This window comes from Acartia tonsa, chromosome 11, assembly GCF_053477335.1.
Source record: "Acartia tonsa isolate MP-2025a chromosome 11, ASM5347733v1, whole genome shotgun sequence".
Classification (NCBI taxonomy): Eukaryota; Metazoa; Arthropoda; class Copepoda; order Calanoida; family Acartiidae; genus Acartia; species Acartia tonsa.
Window position 1 is genome coordinate 1261365 of NC_137270.1, and position 13698 is coordinate 1275062.

General features: G+C 31.2%; 2 protein-coding genes across 4 annotated transcripts in view; one reads left to right on the top strand and one right to left on the bottom strand.

The window, feature by feature from the left end:
- Positions 1-1226: 1226 nt before the first annotated feature.
- LOC145332913 (uncharacterized) overlaps positions 1227-13698 on the bottom strand; it is a 55318-nt gene continuing 42846 nt past the window's right edge. For 2 of the 3 annotated variants that reach the window (XM_080178019.1, XM_080178020.1), the window contains 5 exons: positions 8384-8764; positions 7871-8004; positions 6530-7087; positions 5864-6265; positions 1227-5120 (listed from right to left, as the gene is read on the bottom strand). In XM_080178019.1, the coding sequence (XP_080034145.1) occupies positions 4753-5120; positions 5864-6265; positions 6530-7087; positions 7871-8004; positions 8384-8532 (1611 nt within the window). In that variant the 5' untranslated portion in view covers positions 8533-8764 and the 3' untranslated portion in view covers positions 1227-4752. The other variant, XM_080178021.1, reaches the window with a different exon arrangement.
- LOC145332434 (uncharacterized) overlaps positions 13084-13698 on the top strand; it is a 444908-nt gene continuing 444293 nt past the window's right edge. The window contains exon 1 of the mRNA XM_080177429.1: positions 13084-13116. The gene's annotated coding sequence lies outside the window, so the exon portion shown is untranslated. The remainder of the gene's footprint in view (positions 13117-13698) is intronic.

The window sequence follows — 13698 nt, forward strand, 5'->3', positions numbered from 1 at the left end:
AATTTATGCTGGCTCAACTAAATGAAACATTTTGTTAGGCAAAGGTTGTAGTTAAGCTTTAAGTTGCTTTCTGCTGAGGGTGGCTGAAGTTGGCAGAGGTTCATATAACATATTTATCCACGAAGAAACATATTTTGTTGAGATGTTAGCTAAAAAATCTAACCTGGCAGCGGCTTCTAAAAGCCTCATAAATACCTTTGAGAGTGGCTTAGACTGAGTGAGGCTTAGTAAACTGTGCCTGAATACAGCTTATGGAAAATGAATAGAATTTTGATTGCTGTGACTTAAAAATCTTATCATTGTTTCTAAATTACACTTGTTCATTTTGTGCAAAAATAAATTCAGAAAATCTTTCCTAAAAATCACGCAACCTCTCACTGAAATTAATAATGTAAGAGGTTTCATGAGGACTATTTTAAAAACGCGTAGATAGTATTTAACTGGAAATATCTAGAAGATGTTTTAGGTTTAATGAACCTTTTTATCTACGTGCTAATTTCTATATTGATACACCAGATTTTTATGTTTTTTAGTAAAGTGAACCGTGTAGCAGGCTAAAATAACGACCATCCCCATCCCCTCACTTCATAATGGATGGATGGCTTGTCCAAGAATCGACATTGTAAATAGCAACCTAAATCAATGAAAATTTGTTTAGGAGGTCCTAGGACAAACGCAGGAGTGACAAACGTCGGAGTAGACATTTAGCCTAACCTGTGCTATCTAATTTTAAATAACTTTTCTAGTATATAAACTGAAACACGCAGCGGGCTAAAATAAAATAACGATTCAACCCTTCCACCCCCTTTACCACATACCATCCGCTCCTACTAGATGCACGAACTGACCAATAAATGAGTTCCATGTTAGCAAACTAAATTGACAACAATCTTAGTTGTAGAGTAGGTATCCTTATACTACAGTAACAGGATGTCTGTTTGTTTGTTTATTTGTGCCAAAGGATCTCGCTATCCGCTGCACCGATCGTGTTCTCCTTAACAGAGTAACTTATAATAGGTCCCGGGAAGGTTTATAACTATTTTGGGGGAGGGTACCACCACCCTCCCAAGAGAAATTACAAAAAAAAATTTTGACGCAAGATACTTCAACGCAACATAGATAGGTATCTTAGAGACTTGGACCAAAAAAAACAAACATTTAATGTGCCATCAGAGGCCTCTAGGGGCGTTTCCGCGCTAGTATACAATAAAATAAGACCGTTTTTAACATGAAAATATATATTTGACAATATTATAATTATATATATTTTCTTAATATATTAATAAATCTTTAAATTTGATAATTTCAGCATGAATTTCTCATTTATAATTAATCTACGAACAATATAATGATCATTTTTTAGATTTAACAAAAAATAATTAATTCCTTATAAACAAATTAAAGAGCGCGAAGCGCGTTTTTAATTATTTAAAATCGGAAAGTAATTATTTGACAAAAATTTAATACTTCGGCTCCTATTAAAATAAATTGTCATAAAAATAGGCATAACTAAATATTAAACATAAAAATACATAATTTTTTTAAAAATACAATTTACATAAATAACATATAAAAAAGGGAATTTAAAATTTTGCCGAATTTTACATAAATTTTTTTAGGAACTTTTGTTTGTTTTTTACGATAAAATACTTTGAGGTATATAGGAAAAAAGGAATAGTTGTTGATCGCATCGTATTATAGACAGCTTTCCGCGGATATTAAAATGAAAACTTATAAGATTACAACCAGTTTTGTTAAACCCCAAAGTCTTACAAAATTGGTATTGATATTATTATATTTATTTTAATATTTGTGGAAAAATGTCTGTAATACGATGCTATACATGATTATTCAGTATGGCTGAGAACCGGTTCTAATCCAGCGGATATTAATCAGTTTCGAAGCCATACTGGAAAATAAGGAAAAATAATATATAATTTTAAACAAGACCTAATAATCTAATGGAATTCTTGATTTGACAAAAATGTTCTTTTAGCTAAAAAAAAATAAATCCACCAAAAATAGTTGGACGGCTGATTATATTTCTCTTCAATTAAAAATGTAATTTAGAATTGATTACTTGTTCAAGAAAGGTTTTCATGGAAATGAATTTATGGAAATGACTTTTTGGCTTTTATGTAAAGAAATGGGGGAAAAAAAGAAAGAAAATAAAATATGTAAGATTTTTTTTATAATAAATTATCAGATATTAGACCTCAGGACCTAAAGGGATAAGAAATTGGGTGGTAAATTGATATACATCCCCAATGTTGATACACAAAATTACACCTTCTGTATATTAGAAATTGTGGTTGAAACTTTATGAACCAACCAATCAAAACTCAACAAAAGTCCCCAAAGTTGTTAAGCTAACTAATAAGAAAGCTTTGACGACTAGTGTTATAATTTATCAATTTATTAAAATTATTGGTTAAGAAACGTTTGAACACTCAACTTATGAATCACCAATTAAAATTCAAAAAGTCCCCAAAGTTGTTCAGCCAATATGATACGATAGCCTTTCCTAAATCAATTAATCCTCAAATTTACAACTTTAAAAGAAAGAAAAATTCAATTATCCTTTAAGAGAGGATGCATAAGTCTAACCTCTCAACTGTAATAATCACATTTATAAAAAGCTCTGCATAAAAAAAGTAAATAAAAATGCTTGTTTGACTTGTGTAAAAACTAACAGAAATAAAACATAATAATAATTTCGATAATAATACAATAAAAATACAGTTTTTAAAATCATAGAGATTAATGTCCTAACAGCGTAGCTGGATTATTTATTGCATCGTATTATAGACAGCTTTCCGCGGATATTAAAATCATAAGATTACAACCAGTTTTATTGGTATAAATCTAAAAAATTTATTTTAATATTCGTGGAATATTGTTTGCAATACGATGCTATACATTATTTTTCAGTGTGGCTGAGAACCGGTTCTAATCCAGCGGATATTAATCGGTTTCGAAGCCATACTGGAAAAAATTATAAATAACTTTTTGAAGCATAATTTTAAGCTTCTTAAACCAAAACTATACTAAATAAACAATAATTTGAAAAATGAGTAATAATGAAGTTACAAGGCAGAAAATAAGATCTTTAAAATTTTTCGCGCATTTTGGATGATTTTTTTATGGATTTTGGTACATTTCTTAGATTTTGTGCACGAACTTTTAAAATACCTAAAAGGCCTTGTTTAGGCTTAAATTTAAATGAACATGATGATTTGAAGCTCTTAATAGTGCATATATAAAAATGACGTAGTATTTGAATAGTAATTAGGATTTTATGGCCCAAAGTTTTTTTAATTTATCCATTTTTTATAGGCACTAAATTTATAAACTTTTGGCCGAAAACGTCATAGAATAATAGACTATTCTAATATGACGTCATTTTTTAAAGCACTATAAAGAGCTTCATGATGATTTTCTTGACTAGACAAAATTAAAATATTTTAACTAATAAAATACAAAATTCATAAATTGGAATAATTTAGCAAAATTTAACAAATTTTGTAAAATGTTAATGTTTAATAATTGAGTAAGAAGAATTGAAAAATTAAGTTTTTTAAAGCAGGAAATAGTGCCTGAAATAATTGACGTCATAAAATACAAATGACCATTGATAGGCCAGTATACATTTATATTGATCAATTATATGCCAGCATACATTTATATTGACCAATGATAGGCTAGAATAACTTGAAATTGACCAATGGTGAAAAATATCTTGGCCTATCATTATATTAGTCATTTGTATTGTATGACGTCAATTTTATTTGGCACTATTTGCTGATCCACTTTTTTACTAGGTATAGCTGTTTTGGAGATTTTATTGGAATTTGTTGGACTATTTGCATTGGTAATTCATAAAGCTATTGTAAAAAATTCTCAAAAAATAATTGTCTTATTTTGATTTTTAAGTAAATAAAAAAACCTTAATAATTTCAAATTAATTAAGAGTATCAAAATTAATTTTCAAAGAAATTTGTATTACTCTTTGAGTCATTCAGAACTTTTTTCATAAATTGAACATTTAAAAATTGTACATTTAAAACATATAAAAACTAAAAAGAATACACAAATATATAACATTTTACTTCTAGAGATTTCAGTTTTAGAAAAAAAAGATAATTTTATAAGCAGAAAAATTTACTGACAACGCTATTATATTTTTTATCATTTAATAAGGCACTTTTAATATATCATATTTAGTGGAATTTTTCCTCACTCTTATATTATTCACAAAAAAAAGCATAATTTCACTATTCTAAATTTTAAAATTTTATAAAAAAAAGATTTGAGCAGAAATTCTAGATTCCACTTTTGTTAAATATCACGATTAAAAAAAAACATTTAAATAACTAAATACACTTATTTGACTGGACGCAATATGGAATATTTTTTTGTATATTTTTATGTATAATTAAGCTTTCTAAGCTGTGCTGTATTTATATTTCACTAAAGTTTAATTTTCAATTGGCAAATAAAACTTTCACAAATTGGCAAAATATATCATATTTTTTTCACTAATGATAATGTTGAAAAACCTGTTTAAAACTGTTTTTTTTTAATAGTTTTTGTTATAATGTTATATTTTTATTCACTTAGTGGCAATATTATTGCCTTTGTGGCAATATAAATATGCTTAATGTATAGACCTTACTAGCAACTTATATTGTACACAAAAAAAGTTTTTTCTAATATCAATACATTGATTGATTGATTGAACAGCATTGCATATCAGCTTTCCAGACTGGCAATCAATGAATTTATCACACAAATATTACTGCCAGCTGCCTTGCTGCATGACGCATCTGCGGCTGCACTATTTGTGGCAGCTGCTAAAGCGGCCGATTCGGCAGCTGAGCTAGGACCATACAATTCTTTCTCAGCTAGTGTATCCGAGCTTTCTTGGCTGCTGGTTGAGTCAGAACAGTCGGAGCTGTTCTCTGAATGATCCTCAAAGTCCTCCTCTCCCCCAACAACTTGATGGTGATGATGGTTGCGATGGTGTAGTTCGTCGTGTGGATGGATAAGGGTCAGATCTAGAGTGGCGGTCATCACCTCCTCTTTGCTACGCTCCCATAATATTGTTGTGCCGTCTTCACCTAAATAAAAATTTACATTACAATTTAGAAACCTTCCTTATTTGTATTTTAAATAATACTAACGACTGCGCCTCTAAAATGTAGAGAAAGAAGGGTACAGAAAAAAAGCCTAAAACCATCCTAAGACTTTAATAGTTATTTCTCGTATCGTATTATAAACGGCTTTCCGCGGATATAGAATGTACAATTATAAGATTAAAACTAGTTTTTTTAGCCCCGTGGTGCCGAAGGCACCGGCTAAAAAAACTAGTTTTAATCTTATGATTGTACATTTCTATATTCGTAGAAAACTGGATATAATACGATGCTAGACATAGTTTTTTCGTATTCATGAGAACCGGTTCCTATCCACCGGATTCAAATGAATACGAGAAAATATTTTAAAATCCCCTGAAACCATCCCGAGACCTACTTGAGTGAAGCTTATCAAAAATAAAGAACCGAATAGGTTCAGTAGTTATTGAGATCTTAAGCTTCAGACAAAAAAAATTTGTATGACTTTATATAATAGTATATCTTTTCATCCTTAGCTGCATTATAATGTCAATTATAAAACTGTCTGTTTTATTATCTATCCCCAGGGATCTAAAGGGATAAGACAATGGCTGATAAATTGATGTACAATCCAATCAAAATTTCATAAAAAGTCCCTAAAGTTGTTAAGCCAACAAATAAGAAAACATTATTATAAAACTTGGGGACTTGTGTAATAATCTTATTATCTATCTATCATTTAATACTACCTTCAACAGGAGTCTGTTGTCCCCCACCACCAGCAAGTGTATTTTTCATCCAGGTACCATTCTCAGATTCTTCTGCGCCAGCGGCAGCTCCCCCCCAATCCTCCTCACTGTCACTACTGCTACTGCTGCTGCTTGTTGAGGTGCTCGACTCATCAACATATTCTTGCTCAGTAGAAGCATCTTCAGTTATGGACAGAATTGCGGCTCTAGTTGCTGCGGCGCTATTGTTGATCTCTTGGACAGGTACAGGCGGTACAGATGATTTGCTGGCGTAAGGTAGTTGTTGTTGGCGGTGGTCAGATGAGTATTGGTTGTTGGGGGGAGTTGTTGTGGGGGTTGAGGCACTTGGAGAGGGCTGTTGCAGTTGGTGGCCCCATTCCAGAGAATCTGAGTCCAGCCAGCCTGAAATTATTAAAATTATATGTAGGAAATTACAGTGTTTCAATTAACAGATGCATGGATAATGATTAAAAGACTAATATATGAAAACTTAGATTAATGAATAGTAAAAAAGACATTTATTTCGGATATAGACATTAAGCTGTTTATTACACTAGTCCCCAAGGTTTTTGAAGGGTTAATTTTGTTTATCATTTTTGGGGATGTTCATTAATTTCGCAATGATTGTCTTATCCCTTTAGATCCCAAATAATATCAATAATTTACCTGAAGACAAGGACGAATTCGAAGATAATAGGGGAGACTGTTCCAGACTTCCAGCTGAACAGCTACCGTAACTCCTCGGCTTTGCTGGCAGCAGGGTGTACGCGGCTGTTGCCTGGCAGGCGGCTGCCACGGCTGAAGCTGCCACAACAACCACTGGACCATTTTGAGCAACTGAAGGTGATAGAGGAGCAAGATCTTCGGGGGTTATACCAGGCAGTGAAGGCATGTTCATGTTGCTAAGCAAGTCATCACAATCACTGTGAATAGCATCCTTCAGAGAGTCGGCGGTAGAGTTTATTTGATCAACCTTTTCCTCCATGTCGTGACACATTGCCTCATCAGCATAGGAATTATCATTCTCTTCTTCAGAGTTAGAAAATGCCTCTCTGTCCTCCTCTTGCGCGTCTCCCTCTCCCTCCTGATCCTCTTCCCCCTCCTCAAAAAAATGGCGGGAAGATGGTTTAACTGGTTCTGGCTCTGTCATAATGTCGTCTTCCGAGTTGTCATAGTTGTTCTCATAATGATTGTCACTGTGGTGGTCCTCATAGTTGCCCGAGTCTAAATAAATGTTATTTTTATTATTATTTGATTCTTTATCTATCTATCTACAGGGTGTTTCAAGAGAATTGTCTTTATGAATAGAAAATAAATCAATTATATAAAGCATTTCATGTTCTGGAACATACAAGTTATCAAAAAAGATTATTTCAACAAATCATTCCTTAAAAACCGGGTTTTCAAAGATCTTATTTTTGAAGATCTATGGATTTAAACGTTGTACAAAATATGCGCACACTTTTTAAATTCAAATTGCAAAGCTTGTATTAATAGCAGACAAATGTTATGCATACCGTTAGAATTACTTAAACTCGTTTTTTTGAAAATATAAGTATTATTTTTGTGCTATTTGTAGTTCAGGAGCTATATTGAAAAATGTGAGAAAAAGGTTGGAAAGTTTTAAATAAGTTGTAACATTTTACCGCATAGCTCCTTAACTATAAGTAGCACAGGAATGTTGCTTATATCTTCAAAAAATAGAGCATATGACTATTCTAACGGTATGCATAATATTTTTCTACTTTAAATACAAGCCGCGGAATTGGAATTTTAAAAATGTATACATTTTTTGCACAACCTGAATCATTATCCTCGTCCTTGTTATTGAGCTGGTGCTGTATTAGAGCCCTCCTACGCAGTGCCTCCTTCCTATCTATCAATATAGCTATCTATCTATCTATCTGGCCACCTGAATCATTGTCCTCATCCTTGCTGTTAAGCTGGTGCTGCATGAGAGCCCTCCTACGCAGTGCCTCCTTCCTATCTATCTATCTATCTGGTCACCTGAATCATTGTCCTCATCCTTGCTGTTAAGCTGGTGCTGCATGAGAGCCCTCCTACGCAGTGCCTCCTTCCTCAGCTTGGCCTCTCTCTGCAGGGTGCGCAGCGTTTTCATCGTGTTGTTTATCAGAACAGATCTGAAAAAAGGTTGAATTAAATTTTTCATAAAAATAAAATGTTCTATTTATTAGAATTTATACTTGAATTTTGAAGATAAAATCATAGCTTTTCTCAGAGCTAGAGAGAGGGAACAATGGGCTGTTTTTTTTTACACTAGTAGTAGTCCCCAAAGTTTTACAATAACGTTTTCTTATTCGTTGCCTTAATAACTTTGGGGACTTTGAAAGAATTTTAATTGGTTGGTATATTAAGTTGAGTGTCCAAACGTTTCAACCACTAAATGCAATCTACAGAAGAAGTAATTTTGTGTATCATCATTGGGGATGTATATCAATTTATCGGCCATTGTCTTATCCCTTTAGATCCCTGATTTTTAAAATGATTCATTAACACTACCTGCACAAGAAAGTCTCGGGGTCCTCGATGCTCTGCAGCTTTCTGACGCACATCTTCAGCAGCTTCTTTCTCTCGCTGCTCTTGCCAGCTGTCACAGCTGGGTGACAGCTGTGGTGGCGCATCACAGAGTGTAGCACAGATTTGCCCATTTTCGAGCCAAAAATTTACGCGCGAAAATAAATTTAAAAATCCGCGAACTTTTTTAGATTTTCCCAACAGCCGTTTTTATTTAGCTGTTGGGTATAACTATGTAGCTGTTTTATTTGTAACTTTATAGCTGCTTTTTTTTTTTTAACTTTAGTCAGCCGAATTGATTATATAGCAGCTTCAGGGCTGCTTTTGTTTTTAGATCTTCTTGGATTAGTTCTTCAGGGTTCAAATCTGAAATAAAAGAAAAAAAAACATTAATTCCATATTATGAATTTCATGCATTCATGTCCTCTAAGATCTTACAAACAGCTTAAAGTTAATTCAAGGTAAGCTTATTATTGGTTCTATTCAAATTCTTTAAAAGTTTATTATGGTGCCTACAAAAATGGCGGCATATCGCCCTATCATTGGTCATTTAAAACGTATACTGGCCTGCCATGGGTAATTTAGTCTGTGTATTGGCCTATCATTGGTCCTTTGTAATGTATTACGTCATTTTATTGGCACTATATAGAGCTTCATTTTTTTCCAAAAACACAATAAGTAAATTTTTTGATTGCGTTTGCTTTTTGACAGTATTTTGTGATTAATTATATAACAAATATTAAGTTGATATTGAATAATTATTATATAAAACCTTTCAACTTTGGAACAAAAGTTTTGACATAAAAATTATGTAGTAATCATTTTATTAAATTATGCAGATATTAATTAAGAAATATTAAAAATTTTGTAGAAAATTTCAAATAACAAGTATTACAACATTAAAGCAAAAAATAATTTTGATTGGTTGGTTTATTTCATTGAGTGTATAATCTTTTCATACCTTAATTGTAATCTACAGAACGGGTAATTTTGTGTATCATCATTGGGGATGTACATCAATTTATTGGCAATTGTCTTATCCCTTTAGATCCCTGAGTATTCATGTGTTGTAATTGTATGTAAAGTTGCGTAGTTTTTCGTCATACAATTTTTACATTCAATTGATTAATACGTTTTTTTTCTCAATAATTTTTACATATTCTGGATATTAGGGAAAAATTATTCTATGCTTTTAGTAAAGAGGCTACTGTATTAAAATTCAAGGATTCATTGAATGGATCTAAAGGGATAAGACCATGGTCAATAAATTGATGTATATTCCCAATTATGATACACAATTCACTCCTTCTAAAGATTAAAATCAGCGGTTGAAACTTTGGACACCCAACTTAATGAATGAACCTATAAAAATTCACTAAAATCCCCAAAGGTTTTAAGCCAACGAATAAGCAAACTTTATTATAAAACTTTGGGGACTAGTGTAATAAAAAGCCCAGTGACCCCTTTCTCTCTTGACTAAAACTGCCAAAAAGTTATTTATTTGGACTACTTGATATAACAAATATCTTAAATTTAAATAAATTAAAATGAAATTTTCAAGCAATTACGAACTGTTAATTAAACAAAATATAGAATGAAAAACAAAAAAGTTTTTTGTTAAAATTTTGTGGCTAATAGTATTCCTTAAAAACAACAAAATTTCTCTTTTTAGTAACTTTTTAATTTAGGCTCCACAAAAGTTTATAAATTATGAATTGTTGTCATTTTTAGTAACATGATAGAAAAGGGCGGCAGTTATTATCTCTAAAATTCCACTAAATTTTTGCCAGATTATAAAAATACTGTTGGCTGCTTTGAGTGTAGAAATGACGTAACAACTAAAATCGTTGAAATTTTTTGCTAGCAAAATCTATGTTTATACAAATCTGATAAAAAATCTACTTAATTACAGAAAAGCAAAGAAATTAAAATTGAGAGGGAGGGGACATTGGGCTGTTTATTACACTAGTCCCAAAAGTTTTACAATAACGTTTTCTTATTCGTTAGCTTAACAACTTTGAGGACTTTTATTGAATTTTGATTAGTTAGTTCCTAATGTTATGTGTCCAAACGTTTGAACCACTAATTGTAATCTACAGGGGTAATTTGTAGTATCATTTGGGATGTACATCAATTTATGGGCCATTGTCTTATCCCTTTAGATCCCTGAAATAAATCAATGCAAACTATTTTTAATTAAAAATGAACCAAATGTAAAAACACAGGCAAATTTAATTCCTAGAAAATTAAAAGTGATGGGCCAAACCTTAAAGATCATCTAGAAATTCTCTAATTAAAATAACTTTAAATTATACTTCTTTGAAATAAATTGAATGATGTAAATTTAAAAATAGATTATATCTCAAAATTATACGTAAAAATAGCAGGGATCTAAAGGGATAAGACAAAGACCTATACATTGATAAACTCCCCAATTATATACACAAAATAAACCCTTCTGCAGATTACAATAAGTGGTTGAGACGTTTGGAAACTCAACTAAATGAATTAACAATCAAAGTTTACTAAAATTGTTAAGCCAATGAATAAGAAAACATTATTATGAGACCTTGGGGACTAGTGTAATATACAGCCAATTGTCCCCTTCCTCCCTGAAAAATAGCAACGTCAACGCTAAAGAACTTTTGAGAATTTTTAATGATCCAACTTAAATATTTTTTTGTTTGTTTGAAAATGTTTATAGTTTTATCAGAGAGAGAGTGGAAAATGGGCTGTTTATTACACTAGTCCCCTAAGTTTTATAATAAAGTTTTCTGATTCGTTGGTTTAATATTTTGGGGACTTTAGTGAATTATGATTGGTTCGATCATTTAGTTGATTGTTCAGTTCAAACATTTTAATTTACAAAAGGGGTAAAATTTTTAATCATCATTGGGGATGTATATCATTTTATCGGCCATTTTCTTACCCCTTTAGATCCCTGAGTTTTAATACCCCTCATCAAATAATTATACTTTTTTGCTACAGATTAATTTGAATAAAAACTTTTATTGTTGAAAATAAGTTTAGTTTTATTTAATATTTATAGAATTATATATCACGCAACCTAAGTTAATTACTTAAACGACCTAAAATACAATGTAGAATGATGTCTGTTCGTCCGTCTGTAAGTCCGTCCGTATGAAGCTTAAGATCCTGCAAACAGCTGAATTTAAATTTATCTACTTTTTGAGGAATATGCCTACTGGCTATACTATGCTTTTAGGCTATTTAAAATCAAATTAGTAACAGCAGTAAGGACTAAATTAAAAGTTTTAATTGCAAATTTAAACTCTTTTCCTCATTTCATAATAATTTCTTATCAGCTTAATTTTGCATAATTACATAGGTATTATGTATTAAGAATCATATTTACATGTAACAAGCCCTGACGGAGTGACAGACGGACGTTCAAATAAATGTAGCTGCTATTTAAAATTACATTAATAGGTAATGTGATTTAATGATCAACTACAATTTTAATGTAAATAAAATGTACAAAATTTCAGTTTCAAGTATAGTTCCCAAATTGTATTTGAGTAATGAGTCATTTTAGGGCTAAATCATCATTTACTGCAAATGAGAAAAAAAAACTTCTAGATATCTTATGGGATAAGACAATGGACGATAAATTGATGAACATCCCACATTGTGATAAACAACACAACCCCTTCTGTACATTGAAAAGTTTGGACACTGCTAGTTTTGACGAATCACTGAAGATTTAATAAAAGTACCCCTTAAGGGTTTTAAGTTTTTTAATGAATGAGATAAAGTATTTTCTCGTATTCATTCGAATCCGGTGGATAGGAACCGGTTCTCATCTACACGAAAAAAAATTATGTCACCTCGGCACTTCGGCACCTCGGGGCTAAAAACACTGGTTTTAATCTTATAATTGTACATTCTATATCCGCGGAAAGCTGTTTATAATACAATGCGAGAAATAACTATTTTCAAATTTTAACACACACAAAGTAATAATTTATAATAAAAATTTGAATAACTAAATTACTATAGGATTGGAGAATTATTTATCTAACATAATAATTTTATGTCAGCTTAACTTTTAATTTTCAACTCAAATTTTATGCTTGATAGGATTTCAATTGGTAGTTGTGTTTAAAAATTTATACAGAGAGAGAGAGCACAATGGACTGTTTATTACACTAGTCCCCAAAGTTTTATAATATCGTTTTCTTATTCGTTGGATTCACAACATTAGGGAGAATTTTTATTGGTTTGTTCACTAAGTTAAGTGTTCAAACGTTTCAACCATTAATTTCAATCTACAGAATTTGTAAGTTTGTGTATCATTTTGGGGATATACATCAATTTATCGGCCATTGTCTTATCCCTTTAGATTCCTGATTAGTTCTAGTCGTTAGTTTGGGATGTTAAAATTGTCATATAAGTTTCAAAATCGACTTGCTCATTCCTGTGAAATTTAGGTACAATCCAGCAAGCATAGCAACTCTATGATTATTACCAGAAAGTATAGAAGAAAAAAATAGTAAAGCTTCTCTTGTAAAAATCTGAACTTAACCCTTTTTTGTTTTATTTACTTTTTCAAGTTATTTTGACAGAATGTGAAGAATTATAAGAATTTGGAACATTTTTTGCTACTTTTTTTGTCAAATAAACATTCATTCACCTATTATAGTTATTTATCGCATCGTAAACGACCAAGCTAATATTGCTTGATTCACTTCTACAAGAGGACGATTGAGAATGATAACCTTAGTTATTGAAATATATATATGGCCTGTACAAAGATGTTAGTTTGATAAAGTAGTCTTGGGTTGAGATGGATCAATAGCTTTTAAAAGTATTAAAGACAGCTTTTCGTAGATATTAAAATTTAAAATTCTAAAAATTAAGTCTAGTTTTGTAACCTCCAATGGGCCGAAAGCCCTGGCTAATAAAACTGGTTTTATTGTATGATTTATATTTTAAGATTCGTGGAAAATTGTCTGTAATTTGACGCTATGCATTATTTTTCAGTATGGCTGAGAACCGGTTCTAATCCAGCGGATATTAATCAGTTTGGAAGCCATACTTGAAACTTGTATGTAGATATATCTAGAAATAAATTTGTTAAATAGATAGATGAAAATATAGCTTTATAGATGGGTATTTAGTTTGTTGGATAGATAGATAGAAAAATAAGTTAGCAAATAGATAGATAGATAAAAAGATAGATAGATAGATAAAGTGAAGGTTGCCTAAATGGCCTAAATAAAATCCTTTCTTTACTACTTCTCTTTGTCTTGCTAACTACACAACTGTACAGTAGGGCT